Here is an 18332-nt window from a genome sequence, read left to right as displayed (position 1 = left end):
GCTGTATCCAGTATACAACTTTTTTAAGAAAGGGGTTTTATTCCTAGATCAATTAACAAAATAATAATAATTAAACACTAGTAATATAGCTTTGTAAAAACTAATTTATTTGAATCTGTAAAACATTTGTTTTCTATTTTGTTAGAGAATAATTGTGCAGTGCGGAATTGCTATGCAAGTCAATGGAAAGTTTTATCAAACAAATGAGTCAAATGCTGATTTTTCTCTCTCATTTACACATAAACATTTCTATTTCCACTGATCAATAACTTATCAACCATTTCTTGTTCCTGTAGCTTGTGCATTTTCAAAAACCTCCACACAATGCCTCCTGGTGTATAGTGTAATTTATTTTGCTTATATCATACACCCCCACCCCACCGCTCCAAAGAGCTCTTTTGCTTACCAAAAATTGTCACAGTTGCTCCGCTAATTACTAACAATAGGCTCGATTTTGCAGCCCTTACTCTGTTAGCAAGAATTTAGTCACACAAGGAATGTGGCTCTGGGGCTCCTAGTGTGAATAAATGCTCACAAATGTGAGTAACGGTTGCATGGTCTAAATCAATATAAGGCCATTTTTCAGTGTCTTTGCTCTATAGCAATATATGTGTAGGAAAATTAAGCCATTTTATGTGGTTTAACAATATTTCATATTTATTCATATGCATTCAAAATGCATTTTAGTACAAACATTAAACCTTCAACCCTGAGAAAAATCAGTCCTGGAAAGTGCATGTTCTTTCCCCACAAAGCAACATAAATAGTTTTGGGAAGATGGCATGTATATTATTTCTACTCTGAAAAGATGCACCACCTCACTTTCCCTGTTTATATTTAGAGTCCTGTCTGCTTACTTCATTGACATGTTTTGCTACTTTTAATACCAGTCATTGTTAGCTCTTCTGAGCCAATAGGGCCCGGAGAGACTGAGCTAGTGTCTTTCTCTCTTGAGAATCATCAGAATAATTGGAGTTGCAATTGAGGGCCAAGTTCTGGTTGGTTGTGGCTTTGGAACCCCATTGCAGAGAAGTGTGTCACACAGGCGTAACAGGGAGTGTAATTTGGACTGCAAAACCTTTTTTCTGGTAATGTATGTAATCCCAGGTTGAGATACTGGGATATTAGTTACAAAAACCATATTTATACTTGTAAATTGAGCAACTTTTGACCTGGCAGTCCAGAGATGATATACACTTAGAACACCACAGTGCCATTTTTAGTTTCTTTAGAACAGAATGGCACCTTAACTTAACTGAGATCTGTAAAGCCTTTCATTCCAAAGGATCACAAAATACTTCAGAAACCATTATACAAACAGAATATATGGTTCACTTCACTCTCCACTGAAACACAGCCATCCCTGGCATGAAATGTAGCAGTTCTTAAACAGGCAAAAAGAGTGCTACCCAAAAGTATAAGATAGGAAGTAGAAAAAAGATGCCTGTATCCATTTGAAACTGCTGGGAGAATTCAACAAGAATGGCCCAGATCCACAAAGGGATTTAAGTGTTTAAGGCCCAGATTTAGTCTCCCAGATTTAGGATGGGATATTTTAATGTGGATTTCTCTCAGTATCTCCTGTTGAAGCCATTCCTCTTTGTGTTAATAATTACTCATTGGACAAGAGACCGTGAGAGTGACTCTGTAGCGCAGTGGTTAGGGAACTCACCTGAGAGGTGAGAAAGCCTGATTCAAATCCCTTCTCTTCATGAGGCAGAGGCAGGAATTTGACCTGGGATCTCCAACATCCCAGATGAGTACCATAACTACTGGGCTAAAAGTTATAAGGGAGACTGTCCCCCCACCCCAGTTGTTTTGTGTGCAGTTAGGCATGTGTTGCTGCCATTGTTGCACGAACTAGCTTAGGCACCTAAGGTGCCTGACTCCAGGAGAGTGTTCCCAGCTGTGGATTGCAAGCACAGATAGATACCACCCTATAGCCTGGAATTAGGCACCTGGTGCTTTTAGATAGGTAGACCTGGCTTACATAGCCCCCACCAAGTGTGCTGCCTTTAGTGGATTGCATTCCCAAGTGCCTCTCTTTTCCCATGTTTGTATAGACTGCCTAAGTGGCTAACTCAGTGGATTCCCCTGGGTGGCTAGCAGCCTAAATTCCTTTGAATCTGTTGCTACTCCTGTAGTCTCAATATTTTGTTTTGAATTGTATTTTAAATATGTTTGAACATTAGTACCTGCCCACCCATGTATTTTCTTTTCCTCTTTTTTAGAGTGAGCTGTTTTGAATCCCTGCATTTATGTATCTTCAACTCTTTCTCTTTTCAGGATCATGCATGATAGTGGATTCCTCAGACCATGATCCTGGAGAAAAGGCTCGACTTCAACTTCCTACGATGAAGGAAAATGACACTCACTGCATTGATTTCAGTTACCTTTTATATAGCAAGAGTGGAGCGAACCCTGGAACCTTGAACATTTTAGTTAGGGTGAACAAGGGACCTCTTGCTAATCCCATTTGGAATGTGACAGGCTCTACTGGCAGAGACTGGCTCCGAGCTGAGCTGGCTGTCAGCACCTTCTGGCCAAATGAATATCAGGTAAGCCTACAAGACATCCTCCTCTTATTGCCATGGTGTTAAATGTGCCAACATGTGGTGTTGTGGCATCCATGAGACCTGATGTATTTAAAGAGCTTTTCCATACAATTTTAAGTGTGTTCTCCCATTCAGTACAACACTCCTTTTGGGGTAAGGATTTTTCACATGAAGTTTAAATTCACAAGGAATCTGTTTTGTATGATGTCCAAAATCCTACATTAAAAGCATTCTATGAAACTTGAAAATCCAGTACTCAGAGGTTAGGAAATGTCAGAGTTAAGGTTGCCTGTGCATTCTTAACCCCCTCCCCCTTGTTCATATGCATTAAGATACAGTCTTTAATTACATGATCACAAACCATTTTTTCCCCCTATCGGAAGCCTGCCTCGTTCAATGCACAGGATGGATGGTGCTTGCTTAATGGGTAGCTGTTCAATATTTTCTCCTTATTTTTCAGTGTGGGCCGATGCCTTTTTTAGTGTGTACTATTCAAACCCTGCTGTGAAGACAGAATTACTAGTTTCGTCATGGGCTTTACTGTGGCTCTCGTCACTATACCATCTAAGCGTGTCCCAAACACTAATGAATTTATTTTCACAACATCCCTGTGAGATGAGATAGTATTACTATCCCCATTTGGGGGGGATAGTTGGGGAACTGAGGCAGAGGTTAAGATCAAAGTATCCATTCATTTTGGGTGCCCAATCTGAGACACCTAGGATCTGATTATTCAGACTTCTTACGAAGTGCTATAAAATGCTGTGTTTGAAGGACAGCTCCCATTGACTTCAGTAGCAGCTGTGAGTGCTCAGCACTTCTGCAAATCAGGCTCTAGGGTCTTAAGGCAGTCACCCAGAAAATGAGGAACACACAGTTAATGACCACCTGTGAAAAGTTTGGTTTAAGCGATTTGATTGGCATCACATAACTCTGTGGCAGAGGCAGGAATAGAATCCAGTTCTCCAGAATAGCTTTCAGTTGCAAATTTACCAGCAGTAAGGAGACATTGTCAAAACAGTTAGGCTTAACACCACTTTGAAAGTTGTTTCACCTTGTTGGTATTAAAGTAACTAGAAATGGGCTCTGTTGGATTAGTTTGAGAGAAGGCTGCCCTTCTGGTCACTTGAAGCTGTTGCTTCAGGCTATTCAGGGATATGGTGTGAAGAACAAAACTGATGTACACAAGGATACAGCCATGTGGTAAGGAGGAATTGTGTTAACTAGTTACATATGCTAAGAAGTGTCAAACAATCCGTGTCAGAGCTCTGCACAATACTCTAAGGGACTGATCCAAAGTCTATTCAAGTCAATGGGAGTTTTCTATGGATTTTAACAGGGTCTGTGTCAGACCCCAAAGGAGCTGTTCTGATTCATTGCATTAAGTGTCTATATGAAGGGTGGTGTGTTCAAAATTTTCTAAATATCAATTGTAGAATTTTGTATTGCTGCCCATCACCATAGTATCTGAGTGTCTTCTATGTAAAACCTGTAGCAATAAACGAGTCCCTAGTGGATTCTGAGGAGTTTCTGGCACTTCACTCATTTCAGGGTTAAAACTGTACTAGGAATAGGATTGTTGTTGATTTTATTTTTTTAAAGATTTTTATCAACTCCTCCCACCCCTTATTTTTTGATTGGGAGAGGTCTAGAGGTAGTGGTGTAGGAATTATGAGCACTGTGAGTGGAAAGACTTTTTCCAAAGAGGAAGGTTTTGCAGTATTTCCTAAATATGCTCAGACTAGATTCACCTTGATCGATACTTAAACAAGATATGAGTGTTCCATTATGCTTTAGCTCATCGGGTGCCAGTCACAGCCATACGTTTCTCTCTTATTGGTTTCTGTTTTTTAATACTGCTGTTTTACTTTCTCTCTTTTTTAAAGTTTAAAGGTATTTATACCACAAAATATGTTCAAATAACACGAGATTATTAACGCCATGAAAGAAAAGTTCAGATAGTTTGAGTTGTTTTGGAGGGGAGAGGGGTATTTCGCTAAGAGCCTTGATATTATTTAAAAGCAGGAATGATTTATTGGTAGTTTTTATAGCAGTGATCAAGTTTTTGTATACCGCTGTAGTCAGGCTTGGCAATGAGATTGGTGGTTGGGGGTTTATGCATTTACCATTGCCATTCTTCATTTATGTTATAACCTTCATATAACTTCTGTAAAATCCTGCATTCAGAAGGTCTCTCCCACTCCCAGCTCCCCAATGTAATATTAAAATAATGTAAAATACATTGTTGTTCAATTTTCTTATTTTTAAATTAAAAATAAGAAGTAGGTCTGTAGGCCTGCCGTGACCTATACATAAGCTGCACCTGGCCTGTAAATGCTGCCTTCCTGCGGTTCCTGGTTCAGTCAGTTGCACCAGTCTAATTTTATATAATTTCTTACTAAGAATGGAAAATGTATGACTGTGTGTTTTTTTTGTTTTTGAATAGAATTACTTTTTTCTGTCCTGTAAGAGCTTCCTTTGAGGTCTCGAGGTTAACAGCGCTCTTTCAAGAACACAGTTATTTACAGTGTTGGCTTTAACGTTGAGCTGTATTACAGAGCACAGTATGAATGCCTCTTCTGTTCAGTTGCATTCTGAGTGACAATGCTGCAGTTCACTAGCTCTGTAGGTTGCCTGTCCACCTCTTGTGAGTTCAGTAAGCAGTACAGGAAGAACCTACACATGTTTAAAACAAGATTGAAGGCAAACAATTTGTTTTGAGAATTGCATTGTCATAAACTAAACCTGGCTTGGTACAGATCCCCAAGCAAGGTCACCTTTTGTTAAAGATTATAAACTGGAAAATTTATATAATATGTGCACTTTTAATCCAAGCAAACCTGCATATCTGATTTTTTTTTTTTAATTTCTTTCCATTTACTTGAAAAAGTCAAGTAGAAGTCAATAGTAGGTAATACAGTGTATCAAAGGTGATGTGTATCAGTTGTTTAGATACCGAGACACATGTATAAACAAAATATATTCGCCATCTCTTAATGACACATACTATGTTTAAAACAAACTCAAGGGATGAACTGGAGAATTACAGGCCAGTAAACCTGGCATACCTGGTAAATTGATTGAAACGATAATTAATAGTAGAACAATAAAATACCTGGAAATCATGATAATATGGTCTGTTCAGCACAGTTTCTGCAAAAGGAAATTTTCTCTCTAATGTATTAGAATATTTTGAACATATTTAGTATTGGATAAAGAGAAACTGATTGACATAGTTGATTTAGATTTGACAAGGTCCTTCACAAAAGGCTACTAAATAAAGGAAGTAGTCATGAGGTAAGAGGCAAAATATTGTTGTGAATCAAAAATAGGCAAAGCGGTGTTCTTTGTTAATAAGACCAAATCCAAAGAACGGAGCAAGTTTGTATTTTATATAGTGTAAAGACTGTGTTGTAAGTGGACTGAGAAAGGAGTTTCCTTCCACTCCTTAGTATGTTGTTAAAAATCTCATCACTTACTTTTAATTGTTTAGCTGTGCTCTGTTGACCATCATATGCCTGTTGCAAAACTAGCAAAGAAGAAATGCTTAAATTCTGCAAAAGCTTTGCCAGAAATCAGTGTCCTCCATTGCATTCATATAGCAGAATGTAGCATTCTATGGCAAACCCCAAAATTCCAAGTGCTGAACTATATTAAAGCTATAGGGCACATAAGGTGAGTGAATAGGTTGCTGATAAAAAGCAAGATAAGAGGGCTCTGCTCCTGTTCTTTTGACACTCCTGTACCACATGCAGTAAGTGGTAATTTAGAAAAGAGTAGATGTATTTTTGTAAGAAATGTTGCACTCATTCCAAAGCATAGTTGCCATTGGCTAACTGCTCGCTGGGAAATGAAAGGGAAGCTGGCTGATCTTGCTGTGTTCCTGTGGGTGCTTTCAAGCAAGAGGGTCAGTAATTCTTCCACTGTAGGTTTTATACTCTAGGAAATTCCTGAAGTTATGTAATGATATGATTTATCTCTTCTGCTACTGGCAAGATATCTTCATTTTCCTGTTTAACATGGGGATGAACTCTCTAGGAGAATTGTTTGGTTAGAGAATCCTTTGGGATTGAAGGCCCATATTTGAATTCGGTACTCATTAGTTTTTGTTTAGTTTTGTTACTGTTGTAATGGAAAAAGGCCACCCTTGACTTGTCTAAAATCTATTTTAGGGAAAGGAATTTCTGAGGTTATATTGTTTAACTCACTCTGGAGTTTTGTGTCTTTCATTTTCCATATAGGTTACTATAAAGCAGGGGTTCTCAAACTGGGGGTCGTGAGGTTATTACATGGGAGGTCACGAGCTGTCAGCCTCCACCCCCAAACCCCGCTTTACCTCCAGCATTTATAATAGTGTTAAATACAAAAAAAGTGTTATAATGTATGAGGGGGGACGCACTCAGAGGTTTGCTGTGTGAAAGGGGTCACTAATGCAAAAGTTTGAGAAACACTGCTGTAAAGCATTAATTTATTCTAGTTAAGTTGGTTATTTCTGTCTAACTTTGTATGTGAGTCTAACAGTGTGTCTACACTGCAAAAACAAAAACACACACATGGCAGAGAGTCTCGGAATCCACATCTGCAGACTTGGGCTTGCACAACAGCACAAAACTTGCAGAATAGACATTCCCTTTTAGGCTAAAGTTTTGAAATCCGGTTGGGGGTTGGAGGATCTTGGAGCTCAAGCTCCAGCCTGAGTGGGAACATGTATATTATTTTTAATGCCATAGCACAAGCCCGAGTCTGTAGACCCGGGTTCTGAGACTCACTGCTGCAGGGGTGATGGGGATGGGGTTTCTTTCTTTCTTTCCTTCTTTCTTTCTTTCTTTCCTTCTTTCTTTGTCTTGCAAGTATAGACATACCCTAGGGGCTCTATACTGATTTCCCTTGATTTCTCCGCCCTTTGGTTGATGAGAATCATCCTCTCCTCAAGAGTCTCTCCTCCTTTGTGCTTCAAGCACTACCATTTTCTGTTTCTCCATCTCTCTTGCTGACCACAATTTCTGTTTAGTATTCACTCTTAGTTTTGTATTGACAACAAAGGGGAAGGAACACAGGCTTAAATCAGGAAAGAACAGGATAAAGAATATTTAGATGAGTTAGATGTAGTCGAGTCATCAGGGCCTAATGAAGTTCACCCTAGAGTAATTAAGGAACTTGTCAAAGCAATTTCTGATCCATTAACAGTTTTCTTTAAGAACTCATTGAGGTCCCAGAGGATTGGAAAAGGGCAAATATGGTATCTGTGTTTAAAAAGGGAGAAAAGTAGGACCTTGGTGAATTATAGACAAGTCAGCCTAACTTTGATACCCAGAAAGATACTGGAACAAATTATTAAACAATCAGTTTGTAAGCACCTTGTAGGTAATAACCAAACTAGGTAAATATGGGCCAGATTAAATGACTATATAAGGCTGGTGCAGAACTGGCTGAAAAACAGTACTCCAAGTAGTTGTCAGTGATTCACTGTCACAATGGGAGGATATATCAAGTGGTGATACTCAGGAGTCTGTCATGGGTCTGGTACTAATCAATATTTCCATTAATGAATTGGATGATGGAATGGAAAGTATGGTTACAAAAATTGTGTATGACACGAAGATTGGCGGGGTTGCAAGCACTTTGGAGGACAAGATAAGAATTCAAAATGACCTTGATAAACTGGTGAATTGGTCTGAAATCACTAAGATAAAATTAAATAAAGACAAGTATAAAGTCCTACACTTAAGAAGTTAAAAATCAAATAATACAAATACGAATTATGAATAACTGGATCTGATGGTTATAATAGATCACAAACTGAATGAGCTAACAACTTGCCTTATATTTAGATAAAGTAGATGCATTCAAGTAGGAAGAGCCTGATGAAATTCATCCTAAGGTACTTAAGGAACTAGCTGAAGCAATCTCAGAACCATTAGCAATTATGTTTGAGATCTCATGGAGGACTGGTGAAGCGTAGACATAGTACCTATCTTTTCAAAGGAGAATGATAGACCAGTCAACCTGTCTTTAATACCTATAAAGATACTGAAACAAACTATTAAACAATCAGTTAGTTTGTAAACACCTAGAGGATAACAGGTTCATTAGGAATAGCTAGCATGGATTTGTTAAGAACAAATCATGCCAAACAAGCCTAATTTTCTTGTTTGACCAGGGAGGCAGTAGACATGATATATCTTGATTTTGGTAAGGCTTTTGACATAAACCCACCTGACAGTCTCATAAGCAAACTAGGGAAATGTGGGCTAGATTAAGTTACTATAAGGTGGATGCACAACTTGTTGAGAGAGAGGGCTGAATTCAGCAAGATGAAATTCAATAAAGACAAGTGCAAAGTACTTCACTTAGGAAGTAAAAAAAATGCAAAACTACAAAAGTGGGAATAATTGGCTAGGTTGTAGTACTGCTGAAAAGAATCTGGGAGATTTATAGTGGATCACAAACTGAATATGAGTCAACAATGTGATGCAGTTGCAAAAAAGGCTAATATCAGGGATGTTTTAGCAGGAGTGTTTTTGGTAAGATAAGGAAGGTAATTGATCTTCTCTACTCAACATTGGTGAGGCCTCATTGGAGTACTGTGTCCAAATCTGGGAGCCACACTTTAGGAAAGATGTGGATAAACTGGAGAGAGTCCAGAGGAAAGCAACAAAACTAAGAAAAAAAAGTAGAAAATCAAACCTATGAGAAAAGGTTAAACAAAGTGAGCATGTTTAGTCTTGAGAAAAGAGGACCAAGGGCAGACCTGATAAGTCTTCAGATGTGTTAAGGACTGTTATAAAGAGAACTGTGATTAATTGTTCTCCATGTCCACTGAAGGTAGGACAAGAAGTAATGGGCTTAATCTTCGGTAAGGTAGATGAAGGTTAGATATCTTAAATTAGAAAATCTTTCCAATTAAAATGGTAGTTAAGCTCTGGAATAGGCTTCCAAGGGAGATTGTAGAATCCCCATCACTGAAGGTTTTTAAGTACAAGTTGTACAAGACCAACACTTGTCATGGAGAGCCTAGGTTTACCTGGTCCTGCTTCAGTGCAGGAGGCTGGTCTTGATGACTTCTTGACATCCCCCAGCCCTACATTTCTATGATTCTATATGATGCTGTTGTAAAAAAGGCAAATGTCATTCTAGGGTATATTAACCGGAGTGTCCTATGTATGACACAGGGAGTAACTGATCCACTCTACTTGGCAATGGTGAGGCCTCATCTGGATTACAGCATCCAGTTTTGGCAATCCACTTTAAGAAAGGGAGAGTTTGGAGAAAGTCTAGATGAGAGCAACAAAGATGATAAAAGGTTTGGAAAACCTGACCTATGAGGATATGTTGAAAGAAAGGGGCATTTCTAAAAAATAGGAAACAGTAACATACTAGCAGAAAGTGTGAGAGGTAAGAGAGAGAAATGGGATATTTTGTCCATGTCCTTGCTCTCTCTAACCACACTGGCAGTTAAGTTAAGCCACGCTGTTTCTGCCAACATGGCTTAATATAGACCACACAGAACCATTTTCCACGCCAAGTCCCTAATATTTTTTAATTATTATTTTTCAAACCCATCTAATTACTATTTGTTGGTCTCTCTTAGCAGGTCAGGCGACCAGTGTTTAAACCTTGTTAGCTGAACCCATGTTGAAACTTTGTCTAAAACTGGCTCAGTTAAGATGGTTTGATTGTAAGTGTAGAGAAGGCCTTAAAGCCAGCACTTGGATATCATGGTGCAGTTAGATACCTAGATAGATTGTTGCACATGTGAAGCACATTCTTGGGAAACTTTTAGGAAGGTTTCACTGAGGAACTGAAAGTTCCAATAACGCTGACCTGAGATGGTGATCAAGTGAAGTCTAATCAGTCAGAAGAAGTGCATTAATGAACGGGAGTCAGACTTGAGACAGGCTGGCAGGATACAGATGTAGCAGTTAGAGAGATGGGGAAAGATCTGAGGGTTTTTGACCTAAGTGAGAGAGGTTCCATGTAAGAAGAACATAGTTAAAGTTCAGTTAATTGAATATCAAAGTCAGTGAAAAATGTAGAATAAGGTATTAATCTGTCAAGAAATTCCCTGAACAGGTACCTTTTCTTTCCCCTTGCTAGTTCATTTAAATCTAGAGGTTACAACTCAGATATAGGCAGAATTCTCTTAAACCTTTTCTACATAACCCAGCTATTCCTGCTAAGAACATACATGATGAATAATAAGCAGTGTAGACACTGTTTTCATTTAAATAAAACATACTGCATTCCATTTTGAACTCCCTTATTTGCTTGTTAATCACTTGGTCTTTTGGCTAGTTTCCAATAAGCTTTCTGCAACAAACCCAATTTTTACATCATTTTGTAGCTGATGTGCAAGGTTTCCATCCTCATGTTTCAAATTAAGAAGGTTCTGAACAGAGGTTACTTCATAAATTCACCTTTAATGAGCCTTTTCCATGAAGTATTTTATCAATTTTGGGGGATCACAAATAAAGGTAGGACAGATTTCAGTCTTTTGTAATCCTATGAATGGCTAGGGATGAATCTGGTACTGACTGAAAGAAGGTGATTGTAATAGGTGTTAACCCATTAAAGCTGATTTCTTTAGTAATTGTAGTTAGAGATGGATATCTTTTCAAACCTTCAATAATTGGCACACCCATTAGTGTTTTTCTTTCAAGTGATTCATTTCCTAGTTCTCAAATTTGGCAAAATGCAAGTGAGGATTCTGTTGTGTTTCTAAAATATAGACTCATAGTCTTTAAGGTCAAAAGGGACCATCATGATCGTCTAGTCTGACCTCCTACACATTGCAGGCCACAGAATTTCACTCCTCTAATGATTAGAAACCTTCGCCTAATTTCAAGCCTAAACTTGTTGATGGCTGGTATATAGCCATTTGTTCTTGTGTCCACATTGGCGCTTAACATGAATAGCTCCTTTCCCTCCCTGGTATTTATCCCTCTGATATATTTGTAGATTTCAATCATATCTCCCCTAAGCCTTCTTTTGGTTAGGCTAAGCAAGCCAAGGTCTTTGAATCTCCTCTCATAAGGTAGGTTTTCCATTCCTCAGATCATTCTAGTAGCCCTTCTCTTTACCTGTTCCAGTTTGAATTCACCTTTTTTTAAACATGGGAGACCAGAATTGCCACAGTATTCCAGATGAGGTCTCACTGGTGTCTTGTATTATGGTACTAACACTTGCCTGTCTCTACTGGAAATACCTCCTCTGATGCATCCTAGGACTGCATTAGCCTTTTTCACGGCTACATTGGTGATCAACCAATACACCCAGGTCTTTTTCCTCCTCTGTCCCTTCCAACTGATAAGTCCCCAGCTTATAGCAAAAATTCTTGTCGTTAGTCCATAAATGCATGACCATGGACTTAGTACTATTAAATTTCATCCCATTTATATTACCCCAGTTTACAAGATCATCCAGATCTTCTTGTATGATATTCCGGTCCTACTCCGTATTGGCAATATCTTCCAACTTGGTGTCATCCATAAATTTTATTAGCGCACTCCACTTTTTGTGCCAAGGTCAGTAATAGAAATGTTAAATAATATTAAGTCCCAAGACCGATCCCTGAGGAACTCCATTAGTAACCTCCCACCAGCCTGACAATTCACCTTTCAGTATGCCCCGTTGTAGCCTCACCTTTAACCAGTTCCTTATCCACCTTTCAGTTCTCACATTAATCCCCATCTTCACCAATTTAACTAATAATTTCCTATGTGGAACTGTATCAAATGCCTTACTGAAATCCAGATAGATTAGGTCTACTGCATTTCCTTTGTCTAAAAAATCAGTTCTCTTCTCAAAGGGTCTAAGAAGGGGATCACGTTGGTCTGGCATGATCTACCTTTTGTAAAATCATGTTGTATTATATCCTTTGTTCCAAAACCTCGCGTGCAATTGAGGTCAAACTAACTGGCCTATAGTTTTCCAGATCACTTTGTTTCCCCTTTCTTAAAAATAGGAACTATATTAGCTATTCTCCATAGACTCATAGGGTACGACCCCCCAAGTTTACAGATTCATTAAACATGATTGGCAATGACTTATTTCCTTCCCTCTTCAAATGTACGCTATGAAAATGCTTGTGTTTCTTTTTTTTTTTCTTTACTGTTGAAGCTTTCATCAGATAAAAGCATATTTTCTCATCTTAGTACCTAAGGCAGTACTGTAACAATGATGAAACTTATGCAGTTTTGGAAACGTACTCAAATATGAACGCTTGCTTTCTTTTTAATATTGCCTAGCAGTGTCGCACTCTGGACACAACTTAGTAATCAAAATAATCATCTATTCTTCCATACAATTTATAGCAAGAGCTTCTCACAGGCTTCTCACAGAAAGTCATAAATAAACTTTCTTTGGCTCCTTTTCAAAGCCCAATACTAATGCCTTGTGATAAATGTTAACATAGATTAAATGTCTTTTTCTAATCTGAAGATTTTTATACTCCTGAAATACATACACACTTGCAGTTAATGGTGCTTATCCTATTTATCATGAAATGTTTACAAATTTGGGGAAGTATTAATTTTCCCTAAATTGAACAGAGATTAATTTCGAAAAGAGTAGTTACTTCTGATAATAATATAATGCCTTGCTTTTATATAGCGCTTTTCAGCAGTAGATCTCAAAGCACTTTACAAAGGAGGTCAGTATCATTATCCCCATTTGGCAGATGAGGAAACTGTGGCACAGAAAGGCAAAGTGACTTGCCCAAGCAGACCAGTGGCAGAGCCAGGATTAGAACCCAAGTCTCCTGAGTCCTAGTTCAGTGCTCTGTCCAGCAGGCCTCACTTCATATAGTTTTGACTATGATGAAATTGTATTTCTCATGTAAAAAAAATCCAATCTTCGTACTCTTGTTTGGTGGGTGTGCTAAGGCCTTCTGACTTTTCTTCATGGGGTTGTGACCCATGAATCCTTTGTGCCAACTGGCAAGGGATTTACAAGAATATCTTGCTTTTGGTATGTAGATTTTGGTTAACCAAAGTGTGTCATGTGAAGTCTTAAATAAAAGCCAGGGTCACACTGGTTAATATTCTTGTGAAATGTGTGTACTGATACTATGTAAGGAATTATGTATGTACACAGAAAATACATTCTTAGATTATCTGAAGAAGCAGGCTTCCTGTCGGACAAAAGATGTTCATTCGCCTGTTTCTCTGTTGACCTGTAGACGAAGCATTGTAAGATAATGGAGACACATTTACATACAAAATCAACAGAATGATATGAAGTCGTCAAAGGAGACACAACAGGGGAAGATAACCTTGTCTTGAGAGAAACTTCAAAGGGTTGCTGGTCTACCTTTGGGGAACAGAGAAGACACCCCTATCATCCTGCACCCAGGAAGTAAATGGACAGCATGTTTACGTTCATGAAAATGGGAGATCAACCAGTGCTGCAGAGGACATTTGGGGTGCAATAAACTTCTTCAGACAGGTGGTTAGCCAGATAAGTTTAGTCTTCAGAAAGCATGTTATGAGTTTGTTTTATGTAACCTTTTGCTTCCATTATTCATACTATCTCTTGAATCTTTGGCTTATAGTGAAAACAACAAGTTTATTATCCATCTTAATGCAGTGGTATTAAGAAAGGAGCTGATCCTCAGCTGAATCATACAAGCTGGTGTATACACTGTTCCATTGGGGACAGCAGACCTGACAGTTGTTCTGTGAGTGTACAGTGGAGAAGGGACTGGACATTACAGGGGAACACTTCAGAGGGACTCAGGGACTGGGGTGCAAAGTAAGGGCTAGCATTGCCCAGAGAGCTTGGGTTACTAACTGGCTCAATGAGTCAGGGAGCTGACACCCAGTTGAGCACCAGGAAGTCTCCCTCTCAGTGGAAGCAGGGAGATAACAAGGTGATTCACAGTCTTGGGTACCCTAAGAACCGTCACAGGGGTATTCTCAATTAGGTGGTCTATCCTCTCTCTCTTTCAAATTCCAGTAACTCTAGTGACATGGTAAAGTAGGCAAAGTATGCCAAAGTTAACACATCTAGTGCCCACATGTAGGAAAGGGTTCACAATGCTAATGTGGTACACAATATATCCAGTTTGTTTTACAATCCATCTCTCACATACTGTGAGGCTGTTTGTGCAATTTTTGTTTTCTCCCAAACTTGAGTTTTCTATCATGCTTATTATCTAGAAGTCTCACTGTTTCTCTCCTGCTTCCTCTGTTGAAAAGTGAGTTATTGCTAAGGAAAAAGAAAATGCAGAATCCCATTCATTGCTCTTTGAAGCTATAAAGAAAAAGCAGGGACTACAATAAACCTTCCATTTTATGTAGTGTCTTCCATGTAAAAGATGCCTGAAAACATTAGAGCTGCGTATCATTACAGAGATGACATCAGCTGGGGAGAGAAAAAGCTCGGAAGAAGAGAAGTTTTCAGTTGAGATATGAGATGACAATGGTCAAACGTGAGAAATTTAGGAAACTGTTTTGCATAGGGGCTGCAGAGGAGAAGACTCCTGCGCTAGCATTGTATGGAATGACAGAGAGACGACCAGTGCTAGATATATGGCAAGGGGAAAGGAGCAGGAAGAGAGGCTGAGTTGAAGAGCGATAGAGGGTTTTACAAATGAGGATGGTGATTTTTTGAACTGGTTTCTGAAATGAAAATGCCCAAAGTCTCACTTACACCATCAAATCTAATAGTGCTAAGAACCCTGGATGAACAACTGGAAATAGAAAAGTAATTCATTATTATTTATTGCAATATCATGGGAGGGACAAATGCAATGATTCATATACATAAAGTAAACTCTTACACAGAGTAAAATTTCAGTACATGGCATTCTTTGTCACTTGCAGATGCAATAAATTCACAGTCAGATCATAACCCTCTTGCACTGATAAGTAGTTACTTGCACAAGTGTTCCTACAGACTTCTATAGCACTACTCCTGAGAATAGTTGTTCATCAGTGTAAATAAGGAGGTTACAAGCTAGCCCTCAGAAAATTTGGATTTGCATGCTTTCATTTTAACTGCGACTATTACAGGACACTGCATGGTGAGTCAAGAAATCTCATCAATTTTTATTTAGTTCCTAAGGCACTGAGTTCCTGTGGGCATAAATTTGATTTCAAGCTTCGTGTTAAAAAAAAAATAAAAAATCTTTTTAAAAACTACAATGCATATGGGAACACTGCTTATGAGAGTCATTGCCTATGCTCGCCTATGTCTTTTACAAATGAAAACGTTAAAAATCATTTTAAAACAAAAGAAAAACATACCCACAGGGGGACTCTCTTCTCTTGCAAGTTAAATAAAAATGACATACCATAAATATCAGAGACAGTATGAAGACTAACTTTGTAAATTAATTCATTTGTAGAAGTATCAAATGATAAAGCTGGTCTCAATTATTAGTCCAGATTTTGTGATCATCTGCTGTAGGATATTTCCACATGTCTGTTTTGAGTAATAGATATTTCATTTTGTATTTGATACTTAAATTCTAAAAAAGAACCAGGAAAAGTAAGTGTCCAAAAGGGAAGGAGACTTTTTTACACACTAAATGCAGTCAAGAGTAGACTGTAACATTTCCATCCAGCAGTTATGATATTCGTGATAGTGCTCCAGCAGCTCTTGATGCAATACTGAAAACAGAAATGCAGTTAACTACCATTTTAAAACAATTTATTGTGAAGTCATATTAACTACTGCCTTTGGTGGCTGATAAGATTATGCTTAGTTTCTTAGCACTTACTACTTTTCTGTGTGATTTGAATTTCAGTGTGACCCACTCATCCATTCCATTACAAAGACTGACTTTTCTGCATTTTAGGCTGTATGCAGTGATTTGAACACAATTTTGGTTCGGGGGGGGGGGAACTGACAAAAAGTGACATTTAGTAGTTAGCCTGAAGTATCCTTTGTGGGGAGCTGAAGTATCAGTTCTGGGAACGCAGTGGAAAAGTGAAAGGATATAATTATCTTAAATGATTATAAGAGCCATGTTAGTTTTGCAACTAAGAGGCTGAAGCAATGATGAAACAAAAACTAGATGCCTGCCATACTTGTGGTTAGTATCTTTTTTTAAAATTCTTTTTGATAAGATGGTTACAGAATCAAGTTATGCTGCCATAAATAAGGCAAGCTGAAATACTGACAACAGAGATTGGTCACTAAGAATTATGTCCCCCACTGGCAGACCTTCCTGAGGATTTACAGTTAAACTAGATGTATGATGAGTTTGAAGATAAGACTAGTTTGAAACAAGTTGGGGCTTGATAATGGTGTGTTTTGTTTCCATAATATAAATAACTATTGTACTTTGCCACTTAAATTCCCTTAGGAAAATGTCACTATATTAGCATTTCTTCTGTGATGGTTTTAAATTACTTTAGCCTATTAGAAATACAAAATCATTTGTATTTTACATTAAACGGGGAAAGTATAATAATTCAATGTCAAATAACATTTTTGATTATAAACGAGAGTTGAAAAGAAAATATTGCTCAGCAGCTAAAAGCAGCAGACCTTGTGTAAATCGGTGCCCAGAAATGAAGGTGTGGCTTAAGTTGATGTCACCCTCACAAGCAGAGAAGGCCTTCCACTCCACTGAATGCTGAAAACTCCACTCCAAAAGTGAGATGAGGAAAGCAAATGACCTTAGTTTCTTTGCCTGTAAAAATAGCAGATCCTCAACGAGAAAGCGCATATGGACATGAGTTTCCTATCCTTCCAGGCCCATCATTGGAGAGGTAGAACAGGCCAGCCTGTGGATTGCTAAGTCAGTGCAGGACTTGGGGTGCCAAGCAACAATTTGCATTGTTTGTTCCTTACACCATAAAAGAAATAGCTTATGGGCTTTTTAAAGCCAGAGTGGCTACCGCCTAAGAAGAGACAAATCTGGCTAAACCTTAGTGAATTGCATAGTTAAAGTCAGCGGTTCTCAACCCATGGCTCGCAGGCCGCATGCGGCTCAATTAGCACACAGCTACAGCCCAGTTCAACTGTGTGCTAAAGGCTAGCCTGGGTAGCGGGGTCTGAGTTCACGGCTGCCTGGCGCCGTGGAGTCCAGGCTGCCCCACCACCCAGCACAGTGGGGTCGGGGCTGCCGGCCCGCCCTGCATGGTGAGGGTATGGGGTCAAGGCTCCGGCCCAGCCCCGCAGTGTCGGCGGTCCGGGGTCTGGGGCTGCCACTCAGCCCCTCACAAGCTCCAGGGCTGCCGCCCAGCATATGCAGCCCACAATGACAAAAAAAGGTGAGAACCACTGGTTTAAGTCTTTTTCCTTTCCTTTCACTCGGAATCCCTTTGAAGTCTTATGCTCTCTTGTTCTCCACAGGGTTCTGAATATCATCAGTGTGTCTGACCAGAGTCTACTAAATTATGGGCACGATCCATGGTCCATGAAATCAGTGAAAAGATTCTTATTAGAATAATAGAACCACATGGTTAGAAAGGACTGCAAGGGTCATCTAGTCTAACCCCCTGCCAAGATGCAGGATTTGTTGGGTCTAAACCATCCAAAACAGATGGCTATCCAGCCTTCTTTTGTAAATCTCCAGCGACGGAGCTTCCACTATCTCCCTAGGCATTCTGTTCCATTGTCCTACTATTGATTTCACTGGATTTTGAATGGGGTCCTCTGAGCAATAGCAAAGGCAGTGGCGCTAGCTCTCGATAGACTCAGGAAAACGTACTTTAGGGGCTAGAAACTTCATTTTTTTGGGTCAAAAGGTTAAGTTCTGCCGAAGTTTATGGCTTTAGCCCCAACCCTCGCCAGGGAATGTTTTTTCTAATGATCACTAGTAAG

The 18332-nt window shown here is 39.0% G+C and overlaps 1 protein-coding gene across 1 annotated transcript in view; it reads left to right on the top strand.

The window, feature by feature from the left end:
• The window catches only part of PTPRK (protein tyrosine phosphatase receptor type K), a 585126-nt gene that overhangs the window by 201625 nt on the left and 365169 nt on the right, over nt 1-18332 (top strand). Inside the window, exon 3 of the mRNA XM_065401786.1 lies at nt 2287-2558. Coding sequence (XP_065257858.1) covers nt 2287-2558 — 272 coding nt within the window. The remainder of the gene's footprint in view (nt 1-2286; nt 2559-18332) is intronic.

The sequence above is a fragment of the Emys orbicularis genome, chromosome 3 (assembly GCF_028017835.1).
Source record: "Emys orbicularis isolate rEmyOrb1 chromosome 3, rEmyOrb1.hap1, whole genome shotgun sequence".
In the NCBI taxonomy this organism is placed as follows: Eukaryota; Metazoa; Chordata; order Testudines; family Emydidae; genus Emys; species Emys orbicularis.
Note: the sequence above shows the minus strand (reverse complement) of the source record. Positions and strands in the feature narration are given on the sequence as shown.